Source organism: Pagrus pagrus, assembly GCF_965226575.1.
Source record: "Pagrus pagrus genome assembly, chromosome: 12".
NCBI classification, from domain to species: Eukaryota; Metazoa; Chordata; class Actinopteri; order Spariformes; family Sparidae; genus Pagrus; species Pagrus pagrus.
In genome coordinates, this window is record NC_140196.1 from 11658522 (window position 1) to 11673983 (window position 15462).

General features: G+C 40.5%; 1 protein-coding gene across 1 annotated transcript in view; it reads right to left on the reverse strand.

Annotated features, from left to right (window-relative positions):
* Positions 1-742: 742 nt before the first annotated feature.
* The window catches only part of cacna1eb (calcium channel, voltage-dependent, R type, alpha 1E subunit b), a 66081-nt gene continuing 51361 nt past the window's right edge, over positions 743-15462 (reverse strand). Inside the window, exons 26-48 of the mRNA XM_084369047.1 lie at positions 15347-15453; positions 13663-13759; positions 13396-13556; positions 12029-12166; positions 11654-11855; positions 11400-11564; positions 10384-10494; positions 10184-10264; positions 9794-9913; positions 9580-9645; positions 8672-8763; positions 8232-8406; positions 8010-8137; positions 7548-7644; positions 7128-7233; positions 6701-6808; positions 6515-6615; positions 6295-6398; positions 6110-6209; positions 3710-3814; positions 3169-3304; positions 2865-3013; positions 743-2552 (exon numbers count right to left, since the gene is read on the reverse strand). Coding sequence (XP_084225173.1) covers positions 2031-2552; positions 2865-3013; positions 3169-3304; positions 3710-3814; positions 6110-6209; positions 6295-6398; positions 6515-6615; positions 6701-6808; positions 7128-7233; positions 7548-7644; positions 8010-8137; positions 8232-8406; positions 8672-8763; positions 9580-9645; positions 9794-9913; positions 10184-10264; positions 10384-10494; positions 11400-11564; positions 11654-11855; positions 12029-12166; positions 13396-13556; positions 13663-13759; positions 15347-15453 — 3171 coding nt within the window. The 3' untranslated portion in view covers positions 743-2030. The remainder of the gene's footprint in view (positions 2553-2864; positions 3014-3168; positions 3305-3709; positions 3815-6109; positions 6210-6294; positions 6399-6514; positions 6616-6700; positions 6809-7127; positions 7234-7547; positions 7645-8009; positions 8138-8231; positions 8407-8671; positions 8764-9579; positions 9646-9793; positions 9914-10183; positions 10265-10383; positions 10495-11399; positions 11565-11653; positions 11856-12028; positions 12167-13395; positions 13557-13662; positions 13760-15346; positions 15454-15462) is intronic.

The window sequence follows — 15462 nt, forward strand, 5'->3', positions numbered from 1 at the left end:
TTTTGTTATCACATTATGGTATTTATATGTTTTATGTCATACTTAACTTTAGCATTATAAACTATATCATATATTTAGATTAATTCATTTTATTTAACTAAATGTTTATCTTTTCTCCTTCCTTATTGCCTGTCTGTTTATTGCCGCAGCAATTTGTGAATTACACTTTACTAAAGTATTTTCATTGCAAGGCCCCAAAGATCGATCTCACTGTAAATGTTATGATCTTGACTTTTAGTAAAGTCTTTAAAATTAGATTAAAAGCCCTGCACACCCGCACAGAATCACTCTGGCTGGATCACTTTAACACTGTCGTGGCTTGAAATGAACAGAGACATCGTTAATGTTATTAGTAACGCCTGTGCTTTTCTTACAACAACAAATTAAATGTTTAGTCTACAGTCTGCATACTCCCACACAGGTCTAATCAGGCACAATAAGGGAAAAAACACCTGTGTGGATGAACCATAGCTGTAAAAGACCTGCTTTTTTTATTCTCATGTAAGCTGTAAAAGTACCTTAAATTTCTTTTGTTTAACACTATTATTACAATACAACACTGAAAATATACCTTGATCACTAACCACCATGACAAAGGTGTTAATAACTAATAAGAATAGTATATCATGAAAATAAATCTTAATAACAGCACAAACTGTCAGTTTCAAAATGTATTTAATGTGGTTTTTGATGTTTTCCAAACACTGTGTAAAATAAAATAAAAAGACATCCAATAACAGTGGCAACTTGAGGACACCTTTATTTGTATATACAGCTATTGTACACATAAAAACCCACAAAGTATTTGCATTCCAGGAACTTATGATACAAATCTCCATGTTTTTGGTTAAGTGAGTTTCACAGAATCGGCCTTGTTTAGGCAAAGAAAACAAAAACACAAACCTTAAAATGAACATTTCCAAAGATTCCTTTACCTTTAAAGCTCGTCAGCTGATACTGTTTATTATTTCTTTTCTCTAAATGTTACAAACAGCATAATTCCTCTGTACATTATTAGTAAGTAATAGAGTAATGTTAATTTGTGAAGCAGATGTGTCATGGTTGCGTCTGCAGGGTTTCCACAGTCATCGTCTGCAGTGGTTCATACGATATTCACAAGGAAGAAAAAGGTGAAAATAGATGAAAGGTTGTGATGTTTTCATATAACTTCTTTGTAAAATTAACCATCCAACAATCCTCAAAATTAAACGTGATTGTTGGAAAAGTCTCATTTAAAGGGTGTAGACTGCAAAAAAATAACAGTTTTGAAGGTTAATTTAAAGGTCTGAGGTTTGTTGGAGGCATGATTCAACAATAACGCAGGGTGAATTAACAAAGAAGCATCTTTTCTATATTATTCTATTACTGAATTCATATCTGACAACTTAATATGTTCAATACCAAAAAGAAAGATGACGGGGAAAATCAGGCAGTTTTTCCCCCTGCACATTCATTCATACTGTAAAAAAATCCAGCATTATTGAGTGACACTTATTAGTATCCACATTGTCTGGTAAAGTATCAGATCGCCTCTTCGTGATGGCTTCCTGTATTGATCTGGTCTAAGAGATGGCGATGGTTTGATGGTCACAATGTATTTACAAAACAATTAATTTCTAAGAAAATGTAGTTACATATTCACACACCCCACAGATAAATACCGCTAAGAGCAACACTGAATCATTTAGAAACATCTTCAGAAATGAAAATACCTGTTGACACAAATGACATAATTTTGATCCATTCATTTATTTTCTGCATCCCGCGACTATTTGAGATGTGTTATTATTACTCTCTATCATCAAGTACAAGTCAGGAAATAGACCTTATTTATTGTCAGTGTTCTGTGTGAATTGGCAACTACAGTTTCAGGAAGTATTGTTCTTTTTGTTTCGTTCATTTTGGGTTCACATTTTACCAAACATCCGGAGGGCTCGTGGCCTCGGAGCACTGATGCAAAAAGAGTCACATTGACCTCGACTCTGCACACAGAGTCCTCTAACACCTCCCTCATGCTGTGCCTCTTGTCCCTAGCACCTGTCGTCCTCCTCTGTGTCGCTGAGAGGATCGCAGCCCGCAACGGAGGTTGTCTGCGCCAGGCGCTTTCGAAAATGTCCGTTGGGGACCTGCCAGCCAGTCCGCAAGCGCGGGCGAGCCGAGCTGATGGTGTTTGCGCGTCCCAGGCTGCAGGCCACAGCCGCCTCAAAGGTCAACGTCTCCATGGGACCGGAGGGGTCTGGGCTGTGGTCGTCCTCTTGGGAGGCGAGGAACGGCTCAGAGGGATAGCGTCGAGGTGGGGACGGGTGTAGGGCCTCGTTGCCCCTTTCGCGTTCATCCCCCTCCTGGGTTTCCCAGCTGGACTGGCCCCGTCTCACAGTCTCTGGGCTGCCCCGCTCGTCCTCGTCTTCGCCGACGGAGGGGTGCGTGCGACACACAAGCGGGGAGTAGGAGATGTGAGGGCGAGAGCGGGTCGGGGTCTGTGATGAAGGTCGTCGGGCACTGGGAGTGCTGGACTCTGAGGTGGAGGGCACCGGACTGTCCGAGCTGTTGCCCTGGAGACGGGAATCAAGACAAAAATGGTAACACAGGAATGTCAAAACTTAAAGGGTCTTCCCAGCAATTTAGCATCACACTTCCACAATGTTGTGAGGCTTGTGAGAGATAAAAACACAAAACAGACATGACCAAACTGCCTTGTAAATGTTTTATCTCCAATCTAAACCTTCAACTTTAGGGTTGAATTGAAATATAAAGTTGAACTTACCTTTAATTTCACAGACTTTAAAGTGTTAATTTGTTGATTTTTGTTTTGTTGCTCCTAAAATCCCTGAATCACTCATTTGGACAGAGTTTGTCCGACCTACCTGTTTATCTTGGGGGTGCGCTCTCTCTGTGCTGGAGGATCGAGAGGGCTGCAAGCTTCTCTCCTCCGAGTTACAACGGGAGGCGTCTGGAGAGAGGAGATGACAGCGCTCCTTGGACCGGCCACGCTCCCCACGCTCAGACCGAGAAACTAGAGGGAAGATGTTCAGGAGAGGTGGCTAATGCTAACTTTTGCCTGTATTTTAACACCAGTGATCTGTGTTTGCAAATGGTGAGAGAAAAGACAATCGCTTCACACTTCATCCACACAATCTGGTGTGATAACAACATGTGAGCAGGACTAACCAGCAGCTTTGTAGCTTTTGTGACGAGGTCGATAAAGGCGCTCAGGGCTTTTCTCCTCCTGCCAAAGACCGTTCACCCGCTGATCCGCGATGGTGGAGACCGAACGCTTCATGGAGCCACTGGCAACCTCCGCCTGCTTTTAGTGTGAAAACACACACCAACAAAAACGGCACAAAGTACATACACAAAGAACACATTAACCAATCTGTAATTAGACTCAGAATATTTAATTGAGAAACAAGTGGACGTTTTCAGAGAGTTGTCATGCTTTAGTCAGTGCAATAAAACAGTGCATCCTCAAAGACTTGTTAGGTTTAGTTTCCTCTAGTCTGTAGATAGAGAGATGAAGGTGAGAAGGCATCAGCATTCAAAGATCACATCCCCTCAATCAGACTCCGAAAGGAGCAAAACACAGGCCAAAACTCGACTGATTTTACTTCTCGTGCACGTAGAGAGCAAGGCACTTTGGCATCAGAGCCCATGCAACCACTGACGTCCTGGAGATCCAGCACAGAGGCCGTGTCATGGAAGAAGTGTGTACCTGCAACTCTACAGCCAGACGGGGCATGGAAGAGGCCCGCACACACAGGCCCCTCCCTAGTGGAAGCTCCAGTGGGGCTTCAATCCCCAAACTGCACTCGCCCACCTAGGTGAGTACAGAAACAAAAGAGGAGGGCAAGGATAGACAGAGCACCAATCAGGCTCGTCCCCGCCAGGACTGCCTCTATATACATACAGAGGTCCAGTTCAGGTGAGCAAACTCATCACTGAGGGTCGTTTATTTAAAGCCATCACCATCGCCATCCAATCAGAAGCCATTCCAGCCAAATAAAACGAACAGATTAACAACCAGAAACAGGAAAACTGACTTCAAGGAGGATAGAAGAGGAGCAAAGAGCGGAGGAGAAGAGTAGACAAGAAACAAACAGTTCACAGGGAAAAATGGGAATTATAGTTCAGCTTCGAGGTACATTCAGTCATGCACGTTCAGGTCTTATTAGCTACACGAACAGAGCCACACAACATCCGCCTACGGGGCCGAACACATTCCTTTGCAAGACCAAACACTAATTTCTGAGTAATTTCATATCATTCTACGAGCACGCAGACCAGTAAAACCAGACAGTAAGGACAGAGCAGAACATCGACAGTTTGACAATCTGTCTTTGCTATTCCGACCTCCACAGGACTAAAAGACAGGGACACAGAGAGCAGCGATGCCGTGCTCTGCAAGGCACGGAGAGAAGTTATAGCAACGGCATCCATTAAAACATGTTCAGAGCGTTTTTGTGCGAGGTTAAACACATCAATAAATAGCTTTAAATAAAAAGTTTGTAAGAGTTACGAGTGGAAATATGTGAAAACAGTTGTTGGAAACCTACTGTAACCCTAAAGGGCAACACACATCGTCTTTTTCTCAGTAGCCTACTTTCCATTTATCTCTCTGTCACCCTGAGAAGAATGAGGTGTGAACGTCACAACACTAATAAACTGTATTTAGTGTATTGTTGACCAGATCTGCAGGGTTTTTACACACTGTACAGATCCAGAATGAGGTTGTGATAACAGAAAGGAAGAAAGGTATGAATGTTTGGAGAAATATGGGAATTTGAATGAACAAAATGATTATTTTATCATAAAATACTTCAGAGAGAAGGGAGAATTTTTTCCTCATGGTATGTTTTATCAGAGGGTAGAAGTTACAGTGGAGATTATGTCTGTGAGTGTGTACTGCGCCTGGTGCAAGCTGCACTTCATATTTGAAGTGTATTCACTCATCACTGAGCCTTCATCCACATATCCAATGATGGATCGGCTGATATAGGAGCAGAAATATGTTTTTGTTGCACTGCATGCATTTTCATACTGACGGTGTTTCTACCAAAGCACATATGTATCGTGTTTGTGGCTGAGAAAGAGACAGAGGGATCTTTTTGATATTCAGGCTGTTGTTTTCTTGCTACGGCTGTTTTCACACCCGCAGCGTCGTTTTTCTAATTGCAGAAACTGGTCCTCAGTACTCGGCTAGTGCTTATTATTCATAACAATTCATTTTTAAAATCTGACCCTGCGTGCACATGCTCTTCAGTTCCAGTTCCTGAGTCAGGAAGTTGTTCTTCCGCTCTTTATGTCAGGGAGACATCATGGATGCTACAAAGGAGATGTGTTGTAGTTTCTTGCTCAGTGTGTTTTAACATGTTGATAGCTGTTTGAAGTTTTTAAGCTTGATATTGAAAAGTGATTTTGTCCCAGACTTGTTTCTGCACCAGTACATTCCTAAAAACCACTAAAATATTGCTTTACCTGACTTGTAATCAGGGTTAAAGGTGCAATATGTAAGAACTGGTCACCGCCATTCATACTCAAAACAAAGAGGAGAATGCAAATCACCATAGTTACTGCTAACTGCTGCTAACTGTACCTGCTCTTAGCTAGTTAGCTCAGTTAGCTGTGTAGCAGCTAGTAGTTCGGACTTGGAGCTCAGGGACTAGGAGAGTGATAGTGATTTCACTGCTAGCACAGGAGGTCTGGGCCAGGATGGGCTAGCTGGTTAGCATGCTAACTTCAACAGACATCACTACAACATAGTACATTGACATTATAATGTCAAAACTGATATTATTCACATTCTGTTGATTATTTTAGCTATTTTTTGAACATTTGAAAATGTTTTTGTTTGGATGATACACCTCAGATGTGTGTTGCACTTTAGGGGTTGCATAGCAAAATCAAATCAAATCAAAATTGTGTGTACTCTTTGAATTTGACCCCCAAATGTGCTGTTTCATTTAACTGGTTACAACTCGTACACAACCTATGTATGACAAGTCCACCATGCTTTGTTTTAAGGGGTTGCAAGTTAAAAAAGGCTAAGAACCACTGCTGTGAGACCTGTCCATGGTATTAATGGCTTTATGCTCATGTTGGTCCTCTTTCTCACCGGATTCTGCTGTTGACTAGCTTCATTGTCGGAGCTCATGGGCTGCAAAAATAGTTCCTGGGGTGAGATGGGGCTCAACGCCACAAAGCCTCCTCTGGTCCTGTAATGGGACAGAGACAAACAAGTAAACAAACACATGAACAGAGACGCAAATATAACAAATGTGCACATGCGCACAGACTCACAGGGCCGAGCCGGCGCTGTGGGCCATCATCGGCATCTGGGTGTTAGAAAGTATGTCCTCGGGGAGGGTGGAGGCATCCAGACGCTTGAACATTAAGCTACTCTTCTGAGATGAGAGAAACGGAAACACAACATATTAAAAATACAGTTCAGACGGCTTCATTACAGTTTCATTATTATCACATTGTTTAGATGTTTCTAGGTGCAGGATGCAGAGCTGACCTGAGCTTCAAGTTGTTGCCTGAGCTTCTTGGCTTTGTTCTGTTTGAAGTAGTCCATTATCATCATGGAGGCGTAGATCTTCCCCACTGTCATGTCCGTATCTGTGAGGGCAGACGCTCTACATTAGCTGCTACTGCTCGTCCGTCAGCATGACATTGAGTATTTCTTTCATAGTTAGACTCAGACCTTTGTTGATAGGTACCAGTAGGTCCAAGGTCTTCTGTGGCAGATAAGGCCAAATGATACTGATCTCTTTCTGCAGTTCACTGTCCAGACCGATACGGTCCTCACCACCTGAAAAGAACCAAAAATCAACATTCAGCAACTTTGGCAAATGCAATATTTTATATTTAAGCCATTAAAACAATGTGAGTCAAAAATACAATACGTTTTTGAACTGTGAGGATTTCCTGCATTTGTTTGTCTTATATGACAGCTAACTGAAATTTCTTTTTGGATCGATTGGACGAGCATTTGTTTTACACTATATAGACAAAACAATTAATTGATTATAACAAATATAATCAGCAGATAAACACTCACTAAAAACAATCATTAGTTGCAGCCCTAGATGCCATATCACAGTCATTGCATGCTAATTGGTGACGCTGACCTCGAGCTATTTTGATGTCCAAAGCTGTGCGGATGAGCGACATCAGGGTGGAGGTGAAGTGGACGGTCATATCCTCATCCACGGGCATGTTCATCAGCACCAACCTCTGAGATGCACAGAAATATTAGACATATACATCACACATTAAGTAAGTATCATCCAGTTATTTGGCCTCTTTACATTTTTTTAATCTTTTAAATTATTCTCCAACTGAAAAGTTTTGACTTTAACTAAATGATTCAGTTTTAGTACGCTTGACTTGATAAATAGTCTGTTGGTTCTCTTTAATCCAGTTCTAGCTATCATTCCTAGTTCTCTTTTCTGTAGTCAATATAATGGATTCATATTAATTAGGATTTAACTTGCATTTGATAGTCTAGCCCGTTCGTGTTCGGAAAAAAGTGTTCATGTTTTCAGTACCTTATAGGCGATCTTTGCAGGACATTTTTTGCCCAGGCCCAGCGGAGGAGACATGTGCGTTAACATCTCATACATGGCGGTGTAGTGGATACGACCACTTCAGAGGCAAATTAGGGGGTGATAAGTGAAGAGAGAAACAGAAGCAGAAGTGGGAGAGGTTGGTGAACATTGGCATAAAATTCAGATCTAATATAGACGAAGACAACCAGCTACTTGGCTTTTCCACTTGTTATCTGACATCTGAAAAATTTAGGACATTTTCTTTTTCTCGCAAAAGAAAAACGCTGGCTTTAGCACAGTGAACTCTGGATGCTCTACTAAACATGACAGCTCAGTGCACTGAAAAAGTGTATGAACATTTCACACTCTTTGACAGCCCTCTGCTGGATAAAGATAGAACATGAATGTAAATCAGATCGGCTTCAGAAATGTAAAAATGCAGCAGTAACAAGAAGATCTCACCACGCCAGACGATCGTACTCCCCCCAGATGCGAACAAACTCGTCCAGGTGATGAGGACCGAGGATGGAGGAGTCTCGTGTGAGGTACTCAAAGTTATCCATGATCACAGCCACAAACAGATTCAGCATCTAAAAAAAGAGACATGAGATGAAAAGCGGTTTGCAAGACAGCAGAAATACTGACAAATACATGAACGGAGTGTTAATCTGGACGAGTCCTGACCAGGAAGGAGCTGAAGAAGATGAATGAGACGAAGTAGCAGTAAGCGAAGTCGGTCCCACAGCCACCCAAGTGGTCCGGAGACGTGGTGAGGGGGGCGATGGAGGGGTCCGGTTCACACTCCTGTCCTGACAGACATGAAAGCATAATCTCCTGCCAGGACTCCCCTGTCGCACTCCTGGTGGTTTAAACAAGCATAAGCACAGAGCTGATGTCAAATTAAGATCCACTCTGCAAAAAATCTCAAATATACGTGCAATGTGTGTAAGATGCGGTTGTGTTTTATTACGATATGTACGGCTGGTATATGGAGGCTGCTAAATGTGCACAGCGTTTGAGTCCAAGGAAAAGAGTATGTCGTAACGTATCGTATTGTAAATTAGATTTAATTAAAATGAAAACTAAAGACATCAGGCTTGAATGATATTCCTTGATGAACCCACCTGAAGAGCAGCATCAGTGCGCTGAAAAAGGTCTTAAAATTGTTGTGTTGATTGATGTGGCTCTCATCATTCAGTTTGATGTTTCCAAACACCTGCAGAAAACAGGTAACTTCAGTAAAATGAATACTGTGGTTTATTTCATTGGATCTGACATAGAAGTAATCAGGCTCCATGCATTCAGAAAATGTCAAAAAAGCATAAATAGATAAAAGAAAGCAGCTAATCCAAAACTAAACAATGCAAAAAAATGGTTTTAATTATCTCATGTAATATATAATAAATATAGGAAATTGGTGAGCTGAACAAGCTCATACAAATTACAATAATGCAGCTATTTTTAAGCAAACATCCATCAATTTTATTCATGAAAAAGAGGATGGCAAAAGTTTTTTTAGGAATTAGAATAAGCCAGACGTATAACTGAGCATACCATTCCTACAGTAAGAATATATTACTGGTATATGGCTTGTATATTTGCAAGAAAACTCACAATAAATTTTAATATACTTAAAACACAAACAAGCATGTACTGGATATTAGTACATACACAACCATGTACTTAAAGTGTCCTAAAGTATACTTGAAGTTGTTTTTAATTTCAACACATATAAGTACAAGAAATGAACTAAATTGTGCTTTTCTACAATTTAATTACAAATAAAATATACTCAGTACAAAATCAATTGTTCCCAAATAGATAACTTCACGTCAACTAATCATTTACACACTTGAAGCGTACTGACTAGTCCGGCTGCAAGTATACTCAAGATTTAATATACTTAATATTCATTATAATCATAATATATATATTCTATTTTAACATAATTTAATATTATGTTATAATGTTTTTCATCAGGGCGTACAGGGAGACTTTAACTGTGTAATTTGTGTTTTATCTTGAAAGGTACCTGCATTCCAATTATGGCGTATATGAAGAAAAGCATAGCAATGAGAAGACAGACGTAAGGAAGAGCCTGTTGGAGAAGAGACAGCAAAGACACATTATTAAAACTTGTCACGAAGGCAAGAATATTAATTTGTCATATTGCCTGAAAAAATACTGGCATCATTCTCGTGTTAGGAATCAAAAAGACGAGAGAGAAGATCGTCAAAATGTCCGACCTTGAAAGATTGCACGAAGGTCCACAGCAGTATACGGATGGTGTAACCCTGCCTCAGCAGCTTGATCAACCTGGCCGCTCGGAAAAGCTTCAGGAAACTCATGTTGATGGTGTTCACCGACTAGGACAGACGCACAGACGGTTGGAGAGAGGGTGACACAAGACGGAGGGAAGGAGAGCGAGAGCGGCAGACAGACGGGAGAGACAGGATGTAAAACACAGATGGTGAAATTCATCACAATATGACTAAAGTTGTGTCTGGAGGCAGGGATCGTAACACACCAGGAAACTTGGAGAGAGAAATGACTGCGTTTGAAGCTGGCTATTTGTGTCATTTTCATTTAGGGTCACAACATTGTGAAAAATGAATGGTGTCTTGGCAGTAACTTACCTGTAAATCCACAATTATCTCGGTGATGCTGCCAAGAACAGTGATGAAATCAAAAATATTCCAAGTATCTCGAAAGTAGTTCTGCAGCAAAAAAAAAAAAAGAAGTCGTTTGACTGAATATAGACAATTCCTGCAAATCAGCAGAGCTAAGTGTGATTTAAATTAGGTTTGATTTCCCGCTTCTTCCGTTTAATACTCACCACTAAACCAAAAGCCATGATCTTGAGTATACACTCCAAGGAGAAGAGGACAGTGAAGGCCGTGTTGAGGTGTTTCAGGACGGTGTCGTAGGCTGCTGGGGCCGAGTAGTACTGAAGGAACAGAGGACGAGTCAAAAAATGTACAAATATAACTATCATTACTGATCACTTTACTGCAAATACCACATCCACAAACGCCTCTCATGATGATATACAATAGAGCAATTACAATTTTAAACAAGAAGCCAGTAAGATCACATCACTGCCACGTTCTTAAGAAATTAAACATGTTAAGTTTTGAATATTTTATCAAATTTGCTTGTTTTAAAGTCATCTGTAAATGCCGACATAATCATGACCTTAGGGTTGCACTGCTTAGTAACATGTGGAGCATCTATAGGGAATTTTAAGGTGCCTTCACGTAAATCCTCATTAGCTTTTGAATCTTCAGGAGATCGACACGTGGAACTGGATCCTGAGCTGGATCATTTAAAGTCAAACTGAATGATCTGGTACGTCATGTTTTACAGTGTTTTATTGTATTGTATAACAGTGTCTGTCTATATTTTCTTGGACGTATTTATTGTTACCACCTCCAAGGAGGTTAACAACCTCGACAACATTTACTTTATAGATAGAAAGGATCCACTTTATGGATAGAACGGGACAGGACTGGATTTTGTCCCCCCACTTTCTTTAAAAAAAACAAAATCAGGTGTATTTAGATGGCTGATTGACTCTATGAGTGAGTACAATTTGATGCGAAACCAAATAACTACTACCCTCATTCTACCCCCTACTGTCTATTTGTACATTTACACATGCTGTGCAGAGAAACAGAGAGACTAATACAGGCCTACATAAAGTGTTGTTTTGTAAAAGCTTGCAAGTCCTGGTTGGTGCGAGCCACCACCTCGGTGTCCACATAACCGGCACCTCACCATGCAAACATGATAAACACAGCGTGCTTTAAAAGTATCTACTGTTCCACTCCTGTTAAATTAATCCTGTTTTACCTTCATCATGAGGACCACGGTGTTCAGAGCGATCATGATGAGCACCGTGTACTCAAAAGAGGGCGACGCCACAAAGTGCCACAGTCTGTACTGGAAGGTCTGTCTGTTCTGGGGCATGTAGCGGGTCATCGGCTTGGCGCTGATGGCAAAGTCGATGCAAGCCCTCTGATGGAGAAACAGACACATTGAGCTGAAGATGAGCTTTAAATACATGAATACATTTGTGAATGCATCTGTGCTTCATCGATCCACACCTCGTTCTTCTCCAGACTGCACTCCTGAATCATCTTGTCGCCCTGCTCCTGGAAGGTGATGATGATCAAAGCCACAAAGATGTTGACGAAGAAGAACGGGAAGACCACAAAGTAGACCACGTAGAAAACAGACATCTCCATCCGGTTCCCTCGACTCGGCCCCATGTTTTCCTCTGTTACATCGGTAGAGTGCTGCAGCACCCTGGCGGGAAGAAAAAATTGGAGAAAACAGAGATTATTTATCTTTTTTAGGCAATCAAAGCCAAAATTACTTACATTTTTATCTGCGAAACTACATTTCTGGAGGGGGGAATTGCATATTTGTACATAATAATCCTACAAAAAAGTCAATGTCTTGAGTGAAAATCCACTTACTGAGGCCATCCCTCTCCTGTTGAGACGGTGAAGAGTGTGAGGAGGGCCCAGCACACGTTGTCGTAGTGAAACTCGTGTCTCCGCCACTCTCTCCTCTTCACTTCCTTTTTGTCTCTGGTGTAGTCAATGTAGTAGCCTCTGCAGGGAACAGAGCGGCCCAGAGGTCATTGACTCACTTAATTCACCGATTAAATGAGCAGTTTTAATGAAGAGAAAGATATTAGCCTAACTCGTACTATTAACTGGTGGATCTGCAGACAATCACAGGTCATCTGCAGGTGAATAAAGACTATAAAGGAGCTGCTGCTTCTACTCAGAGTCTCGGTATCTTGAGGTATTCGTGTAGGATGTTTCGTTGCTCTCTTATCAGAAAGGTCAGACATGCTGCGGTTGCATTTGTTAAATATTTATAAGTTAATTATATTGAGCCTGACATTCTCTTCAAAACCCGTAAGATGTCAATTTTACACTTGTTTTTGTGTGTGTGTGTTTGTGGATTAAGCTAACAAGATGTTAAATAGGGGCAAGACCTTAGCGATATGGCTACATATCGTATCGCTTCCTCTTGCCATACATTATTGATACACTGGCGCCAAATATTGATATTTTTATTAAAAGATGCCGCCTCTCTTCACAGACTCCTCAGACAATTTGACTCAACAGAGTCACTGTAGAGAAGCCAAGTCCCGTCCATTGTGCCGTGAAATTTAAACGATAATTTTACAAGTCAAGAAAATTACAGCTTGTCTTAAAGATGGTAAAATACCATTTAGTTTTGTGTAAAACCGCTAAGTGAAACACATCGTCCCTCCCAGTAAACATCACCAACACTAACGTGGATATCAGCTCGGCACAGAAAAAGTATTTAAAAAGGTGAAATATTGTATTTTTTACTGCACTACATTTACTTTAGAACTTTAGTTACTAGTTACTTTACATATTTAGATCAGTAATACAAAATATAATGATTACATGTTAAGATAAAACTTTATTGATCCCTGGGAAGAGTATTTCTACACTGAGTTATTGCTGCTTACACATTAAAGCAATGCTAATATAGAAAAGGGCATTTTGTGTGATTTGGCGCCCCCCACAGCGTCTGAGTGCAACATCCTAACAATGTTACATGTTGAAAACTTGTACGTTGAAGTGAACATGTATGTAACTCTGCGATCCTAGCCTCTCAATGAAGTTACATAATAAAGAAAAACAAGTGATAGGTGGGCGGAGTGGCTGAGACAGAGCCACCATTCATCCTGTTACAAGACACTGTACCATCAACGCGATTTTGAAGCTGTTATTTTAAGGGGACAAAGTTACATAATGTTGCTTTAAGTAAAAGACGTGGTACAGACATATCCACTTACTGGCATTCTTTCTCTGTATTCATGGAGCTGTCAGTACAGTAGAAAAACTTCCCCTTGAAGAGCTGCACCGCGATGACAGCGAAGATGAACATAAAGAGCTGATACACAATGAGGATGTTGAAGACGTTCTTCAGAGATGTGACCACACAGTCGAAAACAGCCTGTGGAGAAAATAGACAAGTGGGCCGACGAAGCGAGCGCAGTCTGTCAGAGATCTGTGAAATAACACCAAAATCAAAAAACACTGGAAAGCGTTTAAGATCGCACCTTGAGTTTAGGAAGCCTCTTGATGGTTTTGAGAGGCCGCAGGACCCTCAGAACTCGGAGGGACTTTATTGTCTTGATGTCTCGGCCTTTGTTGTTTCTGTTGACATTGAAACGCGGCACTTAGGATCGTAATTGTGCGCTCAAACTAAGGCACAAAGACAGGTGGTGTAGACACATTTAAAACAGTGAAAAAAGGCACAGTTAAACCAAAATGTAAACACAGGTGCTATTTTAAAAAAAAAGAAAATGAGACACAGAATTCACATTGAGTGTGTTTGTACGGAGCCCAGCAGGTGTCACAGCAGGTGAAGATGTTGATAATTTGTGTTTGGGTGCAAAAACTGGTATTAAATTCACTTGTATTTATAATTTGGGTGCTCAAATCATGAAATTACACCTTTAAATTACTTTAATCCGTCAAGTTAGACTAAAATTATAACGTTATTATAGGTGAGAGGCTGATTTTTCGTGTAGCACAATAAATGATAAATTATAATATTCATTAAATTTTGTCCTTGTATTAAACCCACATTTGAGCTGTGTGTGTGCCATAAAGTTTAATTTGATTTGATTTTGAAAATATTAATTTTACAGATTAATTGATTATTTTCAATATTTGCATGTGAATAATTTTTTTTCTGGTCTGACCTAAATAGTGTCTCTCCTGTGTTTATGACTTGAGAATTGGTGAAAAAAACAAGTTTTGTCATTTTTTAAGTTCCTTCATTTTTTCATCTGCGAAAATGTGAAAAAAAACATAAATAATTGACATTTGTCTTGTGTGAAACCAAATTAAGGAACTTAGAAAGATTAAGCAAAGCAAAACCTTTTTCTCAGGTCATAATCACAAGAGAGAAAATAATTGAGAGCAGACTTTGAAAATGGATCACCAGAAAAAAATCTCTATAATCTGTTGATTACTGTGCAAAAAATATAATTTGAGGAAACAAATCAGGTAAAACAAAGGTGTAAATCATTGATTTGACTGATCGATCATTGTGTCCCCTAATTACCAAAAATGTTATAATGTTATAATGATACCTGTCCGGCTCTGTAGTTTGGTACGAAAAAACAAAAACACACTGAATACAAAAAGGAAAACCACATACATGAAAATAAAAGAAACATACACTAAGCTTATGGGCGACATTCACATTTAGTGTGACAGAAATTTTTACCCCATCACATTCCTGGTAGCCCCAACAGTGAAAAAATCCACAGGAACAACAGAGAAAAAAATCGAGGCATAAAGAGAGATAGACCGTGAGCACAGCTCCGAGGATCACAGCTATATTCACAACAGAGAAATTAACATACAGTACAGTCCTCTACAGTACAACAAGAGTCACAGAAGGTTAGGTAAGATATCCATCACACTCATACTGGGAACGACGGCAGAAAGAAATACTGAAGAGGCTGTTTTAGCATCAGTCATGACAGGAAAATACACAGAAAGCCACTTTTTCCTCTTGTTCTAGGCCCACGGCTGAATCTACACACCGCACAGGACCATGCATGCCTCCATCAATGCAGCTTTTGAGCTCAATGAAGCAGACTGCAATTTTTTGCAATAAAGTGTCTTTGAGGGAAGGTCTTTTATAACAATACTGTATGCTCGATAAACGATTTTGCTGCAGTGACTCAGTCGTTAGTCATCGGCAGGCACCAATACACAGTGACTCACGTTAGAGCGAAGGCAATCAGAGCTCCCACCACCACAATGAAGTCCAGGATGTTCCACATGTCTCGGAAATAGGAGCCATCGTGCAGAATGAGACCCTGGTCTATCATCTGGAGGAC